Source organism: Peromyscus eremicus, chromosome 2 (assembly GCF_949786415.1).
Source record: "Peromyscus eremicus chromosome 2, PerEre_H2_v1, whole genome shotgun sequence".
NCBI classification, from domain to species: domain Eukaryota; kingdom Metazoa; phylum Chordata; class Mammalia; order Rodentia; family Cricetidae; genus Peromyscus; species Peromyscus eremicus.
Window position 1 is genome coordinate 110,495,142 of NC_081417.1, and position 18,748 is coordinate 110,513,889.

Consider the following 18,748-nt stretch of genomic DNA (forward strand, 5'->3'; position numbering starts at 1 on the left):
TTAAGTTTGGGACTCGTTTCATCCTCGAGGCCATGCAGGCAGCAGGGCACTCCCTCAGTACCCTCTTCTTATGTGGAGGCCTAAGCAAGAATCCCCTTTTTGTGCAGATGCATGCTGACATTACTGGTAAGCCTCGTGGGGGCAGGGGCACCTTCGGGTTGTCAGCAAATGGGTGTGGCAGGTTAAAGGCAGGCTGAGGCGAGGGGGCCATTGGTGGTGACTCAAGTTGTTAAGATAACTGTATAGTCTGTGTCCTCATAATGGGGAAAATGATTCTCATGTATGTCCAGTTACTGAACAGGACACTAAGGCTGGCAAGGACAGATCTTAATTTGAGCATTTACCCACCTTTTTTGAGTACTTCTGAACTAAGCCGTGTGAGGAATATTGAAGATACAGAAATGAATAAAACATGACCTTGGCTTTGTGGAGCTCAAGGTCTGTCCAGAAAGGTAAACAGCTAACAGACATAATAAACATAGTGCAGCAGGAGCTCTGAGTGAGAAAATCATGGTGGGCACTTCACTCAGTTTTAGACTGTGTAGTACAGGGCAGAGAGAGAGAGAGAGAGAGAGAGAGAGAGAGAGAGAACAGTTCCCCAATGTTGTGGATAAAGTCTAGCTATAGACTGGGTATGAAATCCCAAGGGGCCCTAGATACTGAGATTCCTTTTCAGTGCCTAAGAATCATGGTTCTGATTATAAAGTCATGCACTATGTATCTTGTGATGGGCATGGAGGTTGGGGGATAGTGGCAGACTGGCATCTGAGAAGAGCCCAGGGTTCCAGGAAAGGTTCTTTGTGAGGAACCTGCTGGTGGCACAAATCCTGACCTAGACTCCTATCTCTGTGAGCCAATGCCCTCACAATTCATCATCTTCCAAAGTGTCTCGTGGGGACTAGCTCTCCCTCCAGCACCCATTGCTGGGTACTTAGATACCAGGTATAAGCGTAGGACAAGGGGAGGCAAATAGGGGAGCATGAACACTGTCTGTAGTCTCAACTCCTACCTGACATGAGCTCACCTTCCCCTGGCCTCTCTCTTCCTCATGACTCTACCCACTGTGTTCTTTACACAGCACACGGGTTGATGTCTGGACTCAAACTGTCTCATTGGATCTCCTTTCCTGCTCCAGGCCGTGCAGATTCCTACATATGTGATCTTTATCCAAGTGACAGGCTCAGTTGATCCCTGTACATCAGGGATCAACTAAATAGAATACCTAAATACATCAACTAAATAGAATACCTGTTCCTACCTTACAGATGAGTAGACTGAGGCACAAGTCAGCGTGTAGTATTAAGGGTAGATCTAGGATGTTAGAAAGCATGGACTTTGCTCCCCTTAGCCAAGTGCCTAGCATGCTGGTAGGAATCATACTGCAATCATTGAATTGTCCCTTACTGCTGAATGCAGTCAAGCAAACTGAGGACAGAGGAGTAAGGTCAATTGACTTCCCTAAACCAGGTAGTCAGGTCAAAACAGGACCAGATTGTGATTCTGCTGCTGACCTGGGTTTCTGGACCTTCCCTTTGGTACTCTCTGATGATGCCTGCCCTCTTCCAAGGTTTGTAAAACCTGCTGAAGTAGACCATGAAGAGTGAGGTAGACAGAAACAAAAATCAGCTTAGCTGGGTGGTTCAGATAGGATACAGGCCTGAAATGTGCTGTTTATTTTCCACTTTTTAGCCTTCAGTTAGCCAAAGCCTCCATCCCACCTGGATGAGGCAGGAGGATAGAAGCCAGCTTTAGTGCAGGGAATGGGAAAAGGGGCCCTTGAGCAGGTAGCTGGATGTGACCTGGGCACAGCCTGAGTACTAAAGCTCCTTTGTGAAAATAGGTCATCCTCTAGTCATGTGTCCCCGAGAGTCAAAAGCCAGGGAAAGCCACTTTGCCACTGCATTGGAAACTGCTGTCCTCTGGGCTGTTGAATGGAAGGCTGTTAATGGTTGTTTGGGTTCAAATTGCAATTGGACCCTTTGTCTCTAACTACTGGCCAGTTACAGTTGTGGACAAAGAGACCTTTTCTTTGCCTAAAATTCCTCTACTCATGAGTGACAAAGGATGGCAAAGTGCATCTGCCTTCAAATGCTTTGGCTTCTGTTAAACTCATTAATGCATCCGATAAAATAGCTCACATTCCAGGCAAAGCCTCCCTCTTCCTGCCTTCACCCAGGGATCAGAGAAAGGAAAGCATTTGAGTCTGTCCTGTAAGAGAAGCTGATGGAAAGGTGAGGCCCTTGGTATCTTTAAGCACCGGAATTGCTCTGTTTTCCTGTGCAGAACAATTTAGAACAAAGCTCAAGCATGGTACGGAATTTTCAGACATATGGGTGAAAAAATACAGAGCAGAGTAGTGGAAAGAGCTGCAGGCCAGCTGTCTGACCTAGGGGAAGTTACTTTACTTGTGGGAGCCCAGGGTCCCTCTTTCAAAAAAGCAGTACTGTTATCATCTCCCTCATGTAGATCATTCTGAAGAATGGATGCTCAGGAGTTTGGGTTCCAGGCTCTGGCTTAGCTCAGTGAGTGATCCCAGCCTGTTGCTTTAATTCTGCCTTATAGGTAGCCCCATGCCCAAAAGGAGAAGACACGGTGGAGAAAAAGGCAGTTTAAAGCTTTGTAATCAGTTTTGGCTAGATTAGGAAAAGCTGGCTCCATGCAGTCAGGGAATATGGGCTGCACCAGCTAGGGAAATGACATGGGCATGAATGGCACTTCCTGTACCCTGGCCAGTGACTTGACTGTGCTTTCCAAAACTGTTTGCAACTACCAAGTAACTGTAGGTCTTCCTGCAGACTTGGGACTGAATGTTCTGTCTTCTAAATTGTACTATTTAGTGCCGGCAGTTTCTCTAGCATTCCCTTCTTCCCGTCTCACCATTCTGACCATTAGTTCATTCATTTATTTCACTCATAAGCAATCCCTGGGTACCCAGGCTGTCAAGTGCTGAACTTGGCTTGAGAATACAAAGAACAAGATGTCATCAAGAGGTCCATTAACAATCAAAAAAGTTACTGTAGTCTTCTGTCCAATGTATAGAAGAACAGAATACAGACCCAGAGGTCAGAGGTGACAGGACCAAGCAGGGAAGGGAAGCCTGGCCAACCTGAATAAAGGGTTTGTTTACAGAAGTATGGGAAACCTAGGCAACCAGGGAGACCCCTACAGCTGCTAACAGATTTCCATTCCCTAGGCTTAGGGGTAAGGATCTGGAAGCATCCAGCCTGAGATCGGAGCTTAGTCCAGGTTTAGCCAGAGGGCACTTAGCAAATGAGAAAAGGGAGGCATGGAGAGGTTAAATAACCTGTCTAATATTGTACAGCTGTGTCAGCAAGGAAGCCAGAATTCAAACTCTGGCAGTCCAATTCCAAAGTATGCTGAACTATAACCTGAGCGTTAATGACGGGTTCCTGGGGGGTGGGGGGGTGGATCCACCTGCCTTTACTGTCCAAAGAAGCAGCCATTTGTTTCCACTCAGATAGGGAAGTTGTGGTTCTATTGCCGAGGAGCTGAAGATATATATTGCTTGGAAGCTATAGTCTAAAGAAGTTCTAGGTCAGTAGGAGGCCTGGGTGGCATCAGATCCACACAGACATGTGTGTAGTATGCTCTCCGGCTGAACCACCAGTACTATTCTGTGTGGCCTGGAATCTGTCCTTACTCTCTGGATGGCTGATGAGACCTGCCCTTTTCTTTTGCCACAGCTCTACTCTGCAGGTCCCATGAAATCCATACAGAACCCTTACTTGCCATCAATGTCCAGTCTAGCAGTAGCAGCCACCATGTCTCCAGGGCTTCCCACAGACCAGGAAATAAGTGAGCTCCTCCATCTGAGGGCTCTGTCACTAACACACACAGTGCTCCTGTGCAGTAAGCCCTATCCCTGTATGGTACCTGAGATAAGCAGGGCTGAAAGAGTTCAAGAGGACTGTGAAGGACTCCAGAGGAAAGGAAGCAGGGATGAAGCCAGGCCTGAGCTTCTCCCAGAGCTCTCACTCTACCTGATGGCTAGTGGCACAGCCAGAGCCAGGCCCTGTTCTGATTCCTGTTTCCTGGCTGTCTAAGAGAGGATGGTGGGAGCTGACCTGGACGAGGCAGGTAAGTTAACAAGTGTGCCTCCCTAGGAGAGGAAGGAAGAGAGCCTTTGTCTACAGCAGACTTTCTGCCAAAGAACTTTCATCTCTTGACTAGAAAATCAAGAGTCATCCTGTGAAAGTAGATAAAATTTTAACCCCATTTTTCAGATAAGGAAACCGAGGTACAGAGAGATGGGGACTCCTAACTTAGGATCCCACTATGAAGTTGGTGAAGACGCTGAAGTGTAAACCATCTTAAGATCCAGGACACTGGATCCTGTAGGTGGCTTTTGCTCTGCTTCCTTCAAATGCCTGTTTCAGTCTCATGTCCACCGAGTCAGCCACTGCCCCAGAGAATCATTCTTTCATCATTTAGTTACCATGATCTGCGTCCTACTCTAAGTATCAGAGACAAGGTGGTAGACAGATTGTCCAGAGGTTCTCAACTGGTGGATCAAGACCCCTTTGACAACCCTCTATCTCTAAAAATATTTACATTTATGATTCATAACAGCAGCAAATTAACAGTTATAAAGTAACAATGAAATAACTTTATGGTTGGGAGTCACCACAACATGAGGGACTATATTAAAGGGTCGGTCGCAGCATCAGGAAGGTTAAGAACCACTGGCCTAGACTTGTGTAGTGTTCAGTTTTCTAGGGCAAGGAATAAGACAACCTAAGTAGTCAAACCTGTAGGAGAACAGTGAATGGGGGAAATCCAGGAGCAAGGGAGGAGTGCTGAAGATGTCTCACCATTTTAAATGCAATGACCAAGGAAAATTCACGTTGTGTTTGCACCATTGAGAAGAGGCAGTCACATGGACATCTGGAAGGGCCTTGAAACCTACCCAAGAAATTGCAAGGGAGGTAGGTCCATGTGGTGGGTAGGAAAAGAGAGGCAAGAAGCTAGAAGAGGGTTGTGTCAGACTGTCTAAGGACTATGCGTTAGTCTGAGAGATAGGAAGTCCTGGAGATGAGTACATATGAGTTAGAGAACCAGTGCTTCCATGATCTAGATCTGTCACTGCATCTGAGACTTGAATAACAGGACACACCTTGATTCATTTCAGCCTCTACTGGGCCCAGCAAAGCATGTAATAGAGTAGAGGAACTAACTCCAAATAATGTCAAATAGAGCTGCCAGAAGCCAGACCTGGGTGCCAAGGTCTCACAAGTTGATAGATGGCTTGTGAGAGGCTTCCTTGAGGCTCCTGGCCAATATACCAGCAGGCACAAGGCAGAGAAATCCCCTGAGACTCAATATCCCAAGACACTGAGGACTTCAGGGAGGTAAAAGTATTGCTGCTTTGACATCGGGTGTTTTGCCTCTTGTAGGTGCTTGCTGGCTCCCCACAGCCGTAGTCCTGCTCACTAACCAAGGTGTGACTTTGTCCTGTGCAGGCATGCCTGTGGTCCTGTCACAAGAGGTGGAGTCTGTCCTCGTGGGTGCTGCTATTCTGGGTGCTTGTGCCTCCGGGGACTTCACATCTGTGCAGGTATGTTGGGATCCATGGGTGGCTGTGGTCCCTCCCCTGTCTGAGGCTTGTCTATCCTCTTGACAGAAGCTCTTACAGCTTGCAAAACACACACAAGATATAATTAAGAAATGATAGGTTGTAACCAGAGAATCACAGGCACTGGCAGCCTCTGACGTAGTTAATTCAGCTTTCCTCTGGCTTCACCTCTGTTCCTAGGAATTGTTCTGCTTTTCTTTTCTCCTGTAATAGAGCTCCTAAATTACTTAGCCTCAGTTTCCCCTTGGCCATTTTTCTTTGATCAAATGAAACAGATAATGTTCAAAATACTGTATTTTTTACATGTACTTCAGAGTTTTATTTGCTTATTTGAGCTACATCACATTCCAAATATTTTTGATGCCTCTGTTGACAAGAAACATAAAAGAAAGTGTTGTTTTGTTGTTTTTTTTTTTTTAAAAAAGAATTAAAAGAAAAAATAAGGAACAAAGTATAGGAAGCTAGAAACAATTTGGGGGTGGTGATTGAGTACATGATTTTGCTCTGAGCTTCCTGGAAGCCAAGACACAAAAAGAATGCATGATAAATTGCATAATTCTTAATTTAAAAAAGAGGAAACATACTAGTTTCTGGTAAGAGACAAGCTTTTCCTGCTGTGAAATTACAAAAGACATTGTCCATGCTGAAAGCTGTGGAAGGCTCTGAGAGTAAAATGTTACAGAATCCTAAACAATGAGTATGAGGTAGCAGCTTCAATGACAGGCTGGTTCTGCAGTAACTGCTGGAAGCAAGTCAGACCTTCCAGGTACCAGCTGAGAATCAGAGATATTAATGACTTGCCCACATGTCCCAAAGTTAAGAACCGGGTGTTCTACCAGCACCCCAGCCATTAGAGTTCAACTTGCTAAGTTCTTTAGTATAGCTTTCCTAATGGTTATAATACCCCTTCATGGCCCATAAGAGAGACCCAGAAACTTGCAAGAGTAGATTAAAAACTTCCAGAGGCAGAATCCCATTTTTCAGTGTCCGCATTCTTTGCTCTCCATTCTGGGGAAGGTGGCACATGACACCTTCTCTAACAGTGACTGTGACACATCTTTCCTAAGGACCCGAATCTGCTCATGGACCCACATGCATGTTAATAGAAGCCTTTAAACAGAGGTGGTATCATTGAATTGTCCATATCTTCTGGGTTTCCTATTTCTCTCAAAAATGGGTTGTTAAACAGAGACACTGTCTTCAGATACGGAGCCTTTGGCTGAGAAAGGCCTGGGCTCATACCTGCCATCATTTTTCTAATCAAATCCATGTAGTCTTGAGCTCTGGACTTGCTTGGACATACTCAGTGTCACCTGTCATTTTCAGTGCTTACTTCTTTTAAAAATGTCTAAGAATGGAGCTGGATATGTGGCTTGGTGGTTAAAAGCACTCTACTGCTCTTCCAGATGACCTGGGTTCAATTTCCAACACATTAGATGTCTCATAATCATCTGTGACTCCAGTACTAGGGAGCCCACTGCTCTCTCTGACTCCTGAGATCACCTGCATACACACACACACACACACACACACACACACACACACACACACACACGTGGTGCATATGCACATAAAACAAAAATTAATTAGTCAATACAAAGTAATGTGTGAGACTAATTGCCTTTGGTATGACTGACTGTAGAGGTAAAGAGCCTATAAAAGCCTTTAAAGTCTTTATAAGAACAGCACTGGGGTAATATACCTGGAGTTGCTTTGGAAATATAAATATATATACTTGACATTGTTCATTTCTACAAAGAAGAAGCAAATGATGATCCCCAGGCCTGGGGACCAGTTTAGACTTTGCAAGGTGAACTGAAACAGACCTCATTCTTGTCTGTGATTCATACTTTTCTGCCTAAACTTCAACACAATCTTTTCTTAGAGCTTCCAGGATCCTAGCTTGGTTTTCACAGAGAAGGGGCTGATATGTGCCTAGAGAGAAAGTGTCCCAGTTTCTTGAGCCTGTGAATGATGTCAACAATGGGTAGAGCTTGTACTTTCCTTTTCCAATACCAATGGATGAAAGTGGAGCCATAGCAATGGTTTTACTTAAAGCTATTGCAAACGTCTACATACCACAAACCTGAGAGGATTTTGTCAGCTAGAAGAAAAGGACAATAGGTGGGCTTTCCTGGAGAGGTGTTAGAGAGAGTGGCTGAGTCCACATTCCATTGCTGTTGCAAATCATGACACACACTGACAATTCTTCCATCATACCATACCCCCTGCTCTTTTTCCCACTCTTAGTATTACCTTTCTTCTCTGACTCTTTCCTACCCTTCTCCAAGTCTTCTTACTATTTCCTTTTTAAAAGAGGGACCCAAGAATAGAGGATGTCCAGGTAGTGGTGGTGCATGCCTTTAATTCCAGCACTCGGGAGGCAGAGACAAGGGGATCTCTGTAAGTTCAAGGTCAGCCTGGTCTATAGAGTGAGTTCTAGGACAACCAGGACTATTATACAGAGAAACCCTGTCTTGAAAACAAAAGAAACAAACAAACAAAATGAACAAACAAAAAAACTCAAAAAGAATAGAGGGTTAACAGTGTCCTGATGATCTCTCCTTCAAGAAGCCTTCTAGACTGGTTCCACTAAAGAGTGTGTCTTCCTTCAGGACAGTCATGTCATCTGTGTGTCTGCAGTTTAATGCTGTACAATCAGGACACAGGTATGCTGCTCCTGAGGTCAAAGTCCAGGTGTTGAGCTGTGTCAAGGGACAAGCAGAAGGGAGTCTTCATTCATCCTCTTATTTGTATGCGTAAAATCCACATGGTCTTGGCCTATGACATTGCTAGCTAACCCCCTCCTCATCCTCAGTGTACTGCCCTACGAAATAATCCCTTCTATTTCCAAGAAACACGAAACACATCATTTGAAGTTGAGAGCAAAGTATAACACTATGAAAATTAAAAAAATAATAAGCCCATGAAATCACCAGTCTGTTTACATTTTTCTAAGAAATATAGAAATATATACTAATATATAAAAATATACTAATATAGATGGAGATAAAATAAGAAGTTAGTTTCAGGAAGTTGTGAGAGAGAAAAACAAGCCAATAGTGGAGACAGGCAGCAAGTGCCTTTCTGCGGACTGCTTCCTCCAGGCCTCCCGCAGAGGTCATTATCTTAAGAAGCAAATTTTGTTCCCCAAGCTTTCATTCCAGCAGGGCTAGTTATCTTGAAGGGCCCTCTCCCTCCCGCATGCACGGAGCTCCCTAAAGCAGTGGGTTGAAGATCCCAAGGCAAACTTTAGCCCAACAAGCACCCATAGCCATTGTAAAGGGAATGCTGGTGTGAGGGAACTGACCCAGTTCACCAGAGCTGCTCCTCGGCCCACCACTTGAGGGGTGCCCCTGTCAGCTGCTCAGTATGCACTGAACTGCCATTAGCTTCCGCCAGACTCCTGCTTCTCCCAGACTAACGCCTACATATCTCCTCATTTGCTTGTGTGTGTGTGTGTGTGTGTGTGTGTGTGTGTGTGTGTGTGTGTGTGTCGGGGGGTGGGGGGGTGTCAACTTGCTGTGTTTTGAGTCCTTTTTACCTTTCTATTACCATATATGTCGTTTTCAGCTTGTAATGTAAAGCTCTACCTCAACTTCTGGAGGTTGGGAGAGGCTGAGGACAAAGATGTTTGGAAGTTTGAAACCAGCTGTTTCTTGGTGCATTCAGTCTTTGCTTGCCACACCTCTACCCTGCCAACCACCTTTTTCTGAAATACAACTGATAATCTGAGCTCCTTGATGAAAAATTAGAAGATTCAATAGAGAAAGAAGAGTAATATAAAAACACTGATCTTATTACTCTAAAGCTACTTTAGCAGTTCTAATTAATTAATATCCTCGCCTCTATTCTTTTTTGTTTGTAATTGGAATAATTTTAAAGTATGTTCATACAATAAGTAATGTTTTATAGTCTTTTCCCCCACCCAAGAACATGTAGTAAACCTTTTTATTAGTGAACCATTTCTTCTGGTTGTATAACTTGCTACCCTCTAGTACATACCACACTTATTCCACCGGACCTCAGCTGTGCTGGCTGTTTTAGTGAATGCTACCTTTAACATCTCTACAGCTAAATTTTTGTGCCTAGTCTAAGTTATTTCCGTAAAATAGATTATGAAGATGTGTAGAGGTTCAGTCAAAATCTTTGCTTAATTTTTAGGGTCTTTTATACATGGTAACAATTTATACACTCACCAATAGTATCTGAAAATTCAAGGTTCATGTTTCTTATAAATTAAAGCTCCATTTATTTTTCATGCTCAGGCATCTTATAATCCGATTCATTTCACATCTGGTCCTGATAACAGCATGCTTAGTAGACGTTTGCCCTTTATACTTAAGTATGTGTTTCTGGAGATATGAGATGCTGAGTTCTAATTAAATAGATTCAGATTTCAGATTAAATTTTCTTAGTATGTATTCTGCCCAGTATGCTAGTACCCATAAAAAAAAAAGACTTTGGAATGATAGTTAACAGTTTCAAGAAGAATTAAATTGAGAATGTGATGTTGGTTCTAACACATGTAAAACGTATTGCCACAGGTAATTAACAGTGCTTTCTTATCTTTATACAAGCATCTCTCCTTCCCAAAGGAACAGAAACAAATTTGGAATCCGATTAATTATCAGTCTCTTGGTTCCAATCCAGTTTGTAGAATAGCACCCTGGGTGTAAAAGCCAAAATATTTATCTCAAAATTAGAATTCTATTTTTAAGAATAAAAGACATGTAACATCTGATTCTCCTACCCCTCACATGCCTGTTACTTTCCATCTGCTACTGTTCTTAGTATCCTAGGAATAACCTAGCAGGTGTTAACGGGCCCCACTGTGCAGATGAATACTCTGAAATACAGGAAAGGAACTGTGTAACCTTGATTGACACAGTGACCTCCAAACCATCTCCTGGAAAGGACACAGATTCCAAGATGGTAGGCAGCTTAGCTGCCTTTCACAGGCAGCACAGTGCCCAGAAAATCACTGCTTGATCAAATGTCAGACATAGAAAGTAAAGCAGAAGTGTGCTCTGTTTAATCACCTTATCATGCTGAGGAGTGTTGTCATGCTTTATGTATTTGCTTTTGATCATAATCTACCTGTTGACTTCTTATGGAGATGAATATAAAACACACCAAGGCCTTTACATAACAGGTAGTTTTAGCACAGGAGGTAGTAAGACCATCTGGGCTAATGAGGGCTGGAGAGATGGCTCAAGTGGTTAAGAATACTAGTTGCTCTCACAGAGGAACCAGGTTTGATTCCCAGCACCCACATGATGGCTGATAGCCATCTGTAACTTCAGTTTCAGGGGACCTGATGTCCCTCTCTAGCCTTCATAGGAACCAGGCAGGCACATGGTGCACAGACATACATGCAGACAAAACACCCATATACATAAAATAAAAATAAAAATGAAAAAAAGATTCATCTAATGAATATATTCTTCCATAGGATCCCTCTTTCCCTGTAATTTTTATAAGAAATTTTAAGAATCAGATATTTATGAAATTATCAATGGCCAATTATCTACTAGGTTCTAAAAAAAAATAGGAGTATTATAGAATTGTATTACTAAAATAAAATTTACCTCATTCTTTAACTTGATTTTATTTGAGGCAATATTTGGTATTGGTACAACCTTTGCTCTCTTATACATATACACACATGCTTATACATTTACATTATATCATATAAATGATTATAGATAAATATCTAATATTGTAGAAACAAATGCTTATGAATATAATATCTCACATTATCATATATAGCATAACTTTCCATAGTGTCTTTGTTTGAATAAACTAAAATGAAGTGACTAAGTTAGGGTGTTTTCTTTTATATTAACTAGTATAATTCATAAATAGCAAATCTATGCTATATAGTTTAACAGTCACCACAGTAACTTAGGTTGTGCTATCTGAGATGAAGAAAGACAAGATCTTTAGTAAAATCAATAATAAATGGAGAAGAGCCCTTACTACATACATGCATGGACACGTCTGCACACACACATGCACACACAAACACACCTCATGAACATGCACACAGGCACACACCCATATGTGCGCATACACACACACACACACACACACACACACACACACACACACACACCATATATTACCCCACTGGAGAAGGCTTGATTCAAACACATGTAACATGTAGTCTCACTAAAGTTTATGAGACAGTTCTGATTGCAGCCTCAAGAACTGTGCAGAAGAAAACCAGTTACTTGCTAAGGGTCTTTGCTATTCTACAGTGAACCACTGAGAAAGTATCATTGGTTCAGAAACATGAATGATGTATCTTTTTTGAAATGTGTTTCAAAGAAGCTTTAGCATTTAAAACTTTATGCTGTTCTAGAAGATATATCCAGGAAATTTTCTATACTATCATTGTAAGAATTTTACAGATGGGGAAAGAGTGCCAGAGATGCTAAGGAACAAGTCAATTGCTAAAAAGTAGTGGAGCCGGAAGCTAGGTCTTAGCCTAAGTCAATCAAAGTGACTATTCTAGAGCTAAGCATGATTACTATTATTTAAAACCTGATTATCAAATGAGGTGGTCAGAAATTAGAATTTACACATATATGGAAATGTCATTGTCTTAATCAATATCTCCATAAATAAACCAGAGTGCACTTTTATCTTAGGATAATTTTAGAGAGTTTGAAAGAGGGACTATTTATCAGTGGTGGTAAGGTCAGTTACTGGAAGCCAGAACAAAGGATGGTGTGGAAGCTGCCCAATTGTAGTGACCCTAGAGGAAAGAGCTGGGCTGTTCACCTACCTCCTCTTAGCTGGACTGAGTCAGAAGGCAAGAGAGCACCTTGATGTGCTGTGTGCCTGTCACCCCGTGTAGGAGCAGAGCAGGGTGCTGAGAGCCTTCAGGAACATAGGAAGATGACCAACATGGTCTTGTAGACTGGGATATTCAGCCCGCTGTGTGTGGCTGAATCCTGAATGTTTTTTGAGATCTGTGATAAGGAAGTTGCATCACCAACTGACATTGGCTGACATTTTATTTCTAGCAAAATGTTCTCAGTGAAGGAGTTAGTGTGTTGGCTTACATTATGGGGCAAGTTATGTATGCCATGAACATGGGCCATTTCAGGAGAACCAAACTAGCCTTCTAACTCTGCAGATAATGAGAAACCTCTGGCAAAGGTACTGAAGACTCCATGTCCCTCATTTTGTTTTTCTGCTGTAGCATTTGCTAAAAGGAATCAATCTAATGTTTTTATTTGTGTGCTTTGAGTTGGGCACTGTGCTATGGCACTTTAGATGAGTTTTAGTTCATAGCAAGATATTATTCACCTCCTCTTGCAGGTGAGACTCAAGTTTAGAAGCATAAGTAATGTGTCCTTGCTCTGCTCTCACAGGTAGCCAAAGGCAGAACTATCAGTTGAGCCTAGATCTGACATGGGAGTCAATGCCCTTCACTGTGCTTAGGCTGCCCAAGAACCATAATTAAGATTTTCCAGTATTAACACCCAGGAAACAAAGAGGAGTTGTAGAGCAGTTTCCTTGAGTGACAGCCATGACTGTGTTCCTTGCTGCAGGTAACAACTGAGAAATGGTTCCTCAAACAGTAACACCCCAACTCGTAAGAAACCAGGACCATTTATAGGCCTGTCTCAGCCCTGCTAGCCAGGTGGGAAACAAATTAAATTTGTTTCAAAGTGGCTGCTGTCTGTTTCCATGGCTAACCCAGCAGGTTGGGAAGGAGCTAGGGAGAAAGAATTCATGAGCGGGATATACATCTTTGAAAATGTTATTAATTGGTTGAGTAAGACAAAACAGGGAAATAAAATATCTGCTCTTTACTAAGTAAAGGCATCTTCCTCCCCTAGCTCATTAAAAATTAAAAGCACTCTTGGCTTAAGTAGGGCAAATTAGTAATTAAGTGCTACATAATCAACCTGGATAAACATAATGTTGAAGGGAAAGCCAAATTAATCACTCCACTGGTTTGTTTTTGGCCCATTAATGCACCTTTTTCCCATGTCCTTCCTGTGGTGCCAGGATGCGTGTTCTGCTCCTCTACGGCTGGAGGAAGAGTGGGCTGTGACAGCTGGGCTGACAGATGACAGTGGAACAGATCTGGGGAAGGTGTGTGTGTGCATGTCGGCCTTTATCCAAGCTAGAACCTGTGTTTCAGCCTTTAAAGGGCCATTCTCTGGAGAGCTGGCCTGTGACAATAACAGCCTAGATGGCAGTGAATGAGGTGAAGCCTATTCAGTGGACAACACTTCCCAGGCCAGTGAGGGAAGGGAGTGGGTGTACACAGATACAGTATAGAAAAGACATAATTTAAGTAACAGTGAAGACTGTTCGCTTGCCTCAAACCTGGGCTCTGCCATTTACTGTGGGTGAGTTTCTTAATCCTCATGCTTTGCAGCTCTCATCTGTAAAGATCATATGTGTGTGTGTGTGTGTGTGTGTGTGTGTGTGTGTGTGTGTGTGTGTGTATGTATCCTCATAATTCATAAAGGGTAGACATAGTCATACATATAAAGCAAATCAACTTTAATTATTCATTCCCTGTTTAAATTATAATAATTATACAGAGAGATAATGGATCATCAAAGGAATATTCCTTGTCTTAAGGACAAAAAAGGCCTCCCATCAAGGTGACATTTGAACACTACCTTTAGGAAACTTTGTGATCTGGGCCTTTGCACTTCTTCCTTGAGTAGGATGCCAACTCTCTAGGCAGAGAGAGGAGCAGAGGCTTAACCCTGGACAAATCACTCTCCACTTTGCTCAGTATAAGTATGTTAGTAACAACTGCAGAGATTCAGTCATATCGCATTGTGGTGACTGTCTGCCAGGTGTGGGAGGGAGACAGAACTGAGTACATCATGAGCAGAGTAAGAGGAAATTAAGGTATGTGGAGAGAGAAAGTAGTCCTTGAAGCCACCTTGCTCCATCCCAGGTGACGGCCTGTCTGTGGCTTGCTAGCTATGTGAGCAAACTTAGAAGACACATTATTCAATGCCATTGAGCCTCAGTATTGACAAACCTTATTGAGTTGCTACAAATTTAAAAATGAAAGGCCACTGAGTATACAGCCCCTTACTTCGAAAAGCACTAATATTATTCTCTGGGTTAATTAACCCCTCAGAACAACTCATCCAGATAGGTCATATCTGAGTCTACTTTATAGCAGGAAAGTAAAACACCAGATTTTGAAAGTTCATGGTAGAATGATGGTTTAAACTCAGGTGGGCTGACTGCTGACCCACTATTACACCCCTCACCCTCCATGCTTTGGAAGATACCAACACATAGATGGTTGTGCCATGTTCTGGAAATTTAGCAGATGGCCCTTGGTGATATCTAGGCTCTTCAGTCAGTGATAAGGAAGACATTATTTCTTCTTCCTGGTGGGGAGAATGACAAGGCTGAGCCTAGATCTGTTGTAAGCCTTTAACAGGTGGGGCAGGTGGGCAGGCAGAGGAGCTGATCATGAGTCACCACCTTGAATGTGGTAGCAATGCAGCCACTTACACTGATCTTGGTGGTTTTGCTTAGAGCACAAACAAGTTGTTTATTTGAAGATCACTCATATCCATATAGCATTTAAGGAAGATTATAGTAAGGGACTAAACATGCTACTAGATTAAAGCTCCCAGTAAGAAACTGTCTATAAAGAAACTACTCCAGGTACTGCTCATGCTCAAAGCCTTCAGGTACCAGGCAGGCCGTGTAAACATGGGGAGAAACAGGCTGGAGAAAAATCTGGGGAAGTATTGCTGAAAGACACTGACACTTGGGTTGTTTCAGCCCTGGACTGGTGGAAGCCGCAGGGGACATCTGTGGGATCTGCCAGTGTGTCTCTGACCTAGACTAAGGGGATTAATTTGATGGAACATCACACAGCCAAGGCAGAACAGGGAAGCATGTCAGGTCACGTGGTGTTTGGTCTTGATATCGAGGGCATATGCCACTTCTTTCAGGAGATGACATTTTCCCTGGTACCAAATTTTAAGGATCGCCATTTCTTTAAAAACTCACTCAGAAACCAATTTCTCCTTGGGTGTTTTATAGAAACAGAACTTATTGTCTCGCACCTGGTTGAAAAGCCCAGACATGATACTGAAACTTGGGTCCAAATGTTTGTGGAGGTTCCAGAGCTGTCACTTGGCCTATAGTTTGGTAGACGAATAGCATGCCACTTTACCTGGTCCCTGAATATTCCCTTCCTCAGCCAGTTTTCACACAGAGCTGCATCGCTGGCTGAGGAGTATAGGACCTCAGTACTGAATCTCTTTGTCCGTCTGGTGTGAAAGGAGTGAAGCCCCACATCAATCAAGAAGGGCAGCAGATGCTGAAGTGTATCAAATGTCAGTAAACAACAAGCCAGCAGGAAGGCCACTGAACTTGGCATCCTCTGAGCAAAAACATGCTACAGCCTTCATGGCTGAATGCTGGGAAGGTTGATAAATTGCAGTAAGTGATATGGTTGTTTTTTTTTTTTTCCCCCAGCTGGACAGCTGCTACTGTTCTATGAAACATTTTCATTTAGAGACGATATGTTATGCGTTCTAAGTGTTTTTAATCTGTACTTTTAAAGAACACATTTAGTGCCCACAGTGTTAGCGGCTGCCAGCCCCAGAATTATAGGCTTTCAAATATCTCCCCAGTAATTGTGAGGAACTTTTTTATTTTTCTCATCTAGTACCTTCTCTTTTTACTCCACACAGTATAACTCACATAATAAATAGCACCGTAAATAAGAGGACGGACTCTGATGTCACACAAAGCTAGACTTCAGTCCCAAGTTCAAATTTTGTAATGATGTATTAGGTAAAGCCCTTCGCCTTTCTAAACCCGTCCCCTCACTTTAAAACATAAGACCCTAGAGTGTGTGTTTCATGAGGCTGTTGAGAAGGTTAAGAGAGTTGATATGTTCAAAATATTTGGCACAGTCACAGGCATGAGTCATCCCTTTCAGAAGGACAAACGGATGCAACATGTACTTGATAACTATTAGCTGCCTATGTTCAGTGTTAGTGCTTTACATGGGTGTGGTGTGGTACGTTCTCATTGTGATGCTTGGGATCAAACCTAGGACCCTGTGCCAGGCAAATGCTAGACCACATCGTTACTCCTGGAGCCTGGCCCTTGACTTGTCTGCACTCAGAACTTACTTATCCCAGCATTGCTTCACTCACTCTATATTACATATCCCAGGCTCCTTTGCGCCTGGCCTACCTGATAGGAGAAAAGCAAATTACTCAACTTTACACTTTGTACACATGCTGGAGTGTTTCTATCCCAAGTCCATGTTCTTTCTACTGAAAAAAAAAAAAACAAAAAAAACAAAAAAAAAAAAAAACCCAAGTACTAGAACATGCCAAGTTCTAATTTAGGTGAAAAGGAAAAGAAAGGAATCACAGCCAGGTTCCCACCACCATGGATATGACAGTTGGGTGAGATGTAAAAGAAATAACCAGAAACCAGGGCACACCGTAGCATGATTGACTTGCTCTCCAGTCATGAACAAAAGTAGGAGAGAGAAGTATGGCCTCCACAGGAAGTGGGCCTTGGAGGGTGGATGGAGTGCCCATTTCAGAGCAGCAGTGGAGCAGTATGAAGAGGGTTTGTAGAGGTACCTTTGAGAGTGAAGGGGTGGACGGACACACAGGAGCTTAGCCTAGGAAGGGCTCCATGTCCACAGTACTGGAGAGAATGCTGGGTCTGGAAGGAGCACAGCCACCTGGCATTGGAACTGTGAGAGCAACCGAAATGTTGTGTGCTGGTTATCTCTCCCTTTCTCCCAGAATCAACAAGGTGAAGTGTAAATTAATCCAGCCTATGAATAAACAACAACCAAATCTCCAATTTCGGGGGAGTCCTGCAATAGAAGGGGAGGGCCTTATTTAAATGCTCCCAGACAACTCTGTTAGTGTAGAAAACTAAACTAGAGCCCATCTGTGGACAAGGTACTGTACTGTAAAACAATACACATTAAGATTTGAGCATGGAGAAGGAACCTTCTGAGATGGCACTGAAGGACAGAGGTGCACAGCCCACCTTAGTTCAGCACACAGTCCACCCCATCTCCTCCATGTTTCTTCATGGCCAGCTGGCACCTTGGTCTAGAGGAGCCTGTGTTTAGAACAGAGCTGAGGGTGTTGAAAGTCTTCCCACTGTGGCCAGGTCAGTTTTACCTACTTGACCAACCAGTGAGCTAACCACTGCACATGCTAGAGAAGAACATGACAGGCAATCTGAGCTGGAAATTTAAGTATGCTGTTTACGTCCTAGGAAGCGTCAGGCCCTCTTCTTTGAGTTTCCAGCTCACTGCAGTAGAGTGGGGAGCTGGGACTCCTATATTCCAGGGGATCCTAAAACTGATAGCAGAGGAGATTCATTCCATATGTATAGCTAGTAATTCTAATCTTGATTATTGATTGATTTAATCCTCAGGGCCGCCCCCTGAGGGGGGCCAGTGTGATTGGCATCTTGCCCACAATGACAAACTGCAAACACAGTCCTTTGTCTGGGTCACAGTCAGGAAGCAGTGAAGCTCAGCTGAGAATGAATGCAAATGCCCTCACTAGGGTTGGCTCACCGTGAAGTGCACTTCCGTAAATTTTCCCTGGGAACACTGAGCACACGTTGACCTCACTAAACTATGTATGAGCTTCCAAATAAAGTTCCAACGTTAGTCAATCCTATCTAGTCTTTAGAGCTGGATAAACATATAATGTGCCAAACTGGAGATGGAACTCAGCAGGTATGGCCTGGAACAGGCTAAGAAGGGTACCACTTGTGACTACTTACAGAGCACCAACCATTTAGAACAGCGGTGCTACCATGGATGGATTCAGCCTCCTTCTCAGTTCACACCAGCCCCAGCCCCAGCTCTCCTTGTGATTCTCATTCTGATTTTCCAGAGAAGCCCCCATCTTCAGTACCTGCCAGTCACTGGGTGACTCTGGTTGTGACCTGGACCCAGAAGTCCTCCTCTTTGGGTCTCCATTTCCTCATCTTTACAATGAAGGGGATCAGGTTCAGGTTTTCAAACATACCAAGCAATGGGACCTCTGCAAAACCAACATACCAGGCAGAGAAAATGTACCACACATCTCCCACTCACCCATCATTGCTTTTCTTCCTCAGTGCAGACAGTCCTGGAGG

General features: G+C 43.2%; 1 protein-coding gene across 3 annotated transcripts in view; it reads left to right on the forward strand.

Moving 5' to 3' along the window:
• The window catches only part of Fggy (FGGY carbohydrate kinase domain containing), a 404,108-nt gene that overhangs the window by 317,020 nt on the left and 68,340 nt on the right, over positions 1 to 18,748 (forward strand). For all 3 annotated transcript variants that reach the window (XM_059254544.1, XM_059254546.1, XM_059254547.1), the window contains 2 exons: positions 6 to 126; positions 5,481 to 5,575. In XM_059254544.1, coding sequence (XP_059110527.1) covers positions 6 to 126; positions 5,481 to 5,575 — 216 coding nt within the window. The remainder of the gene's footprint in view (positions 1 to 5; positions 127 to 5,480; positions 5,576 to 18,748) is intronic.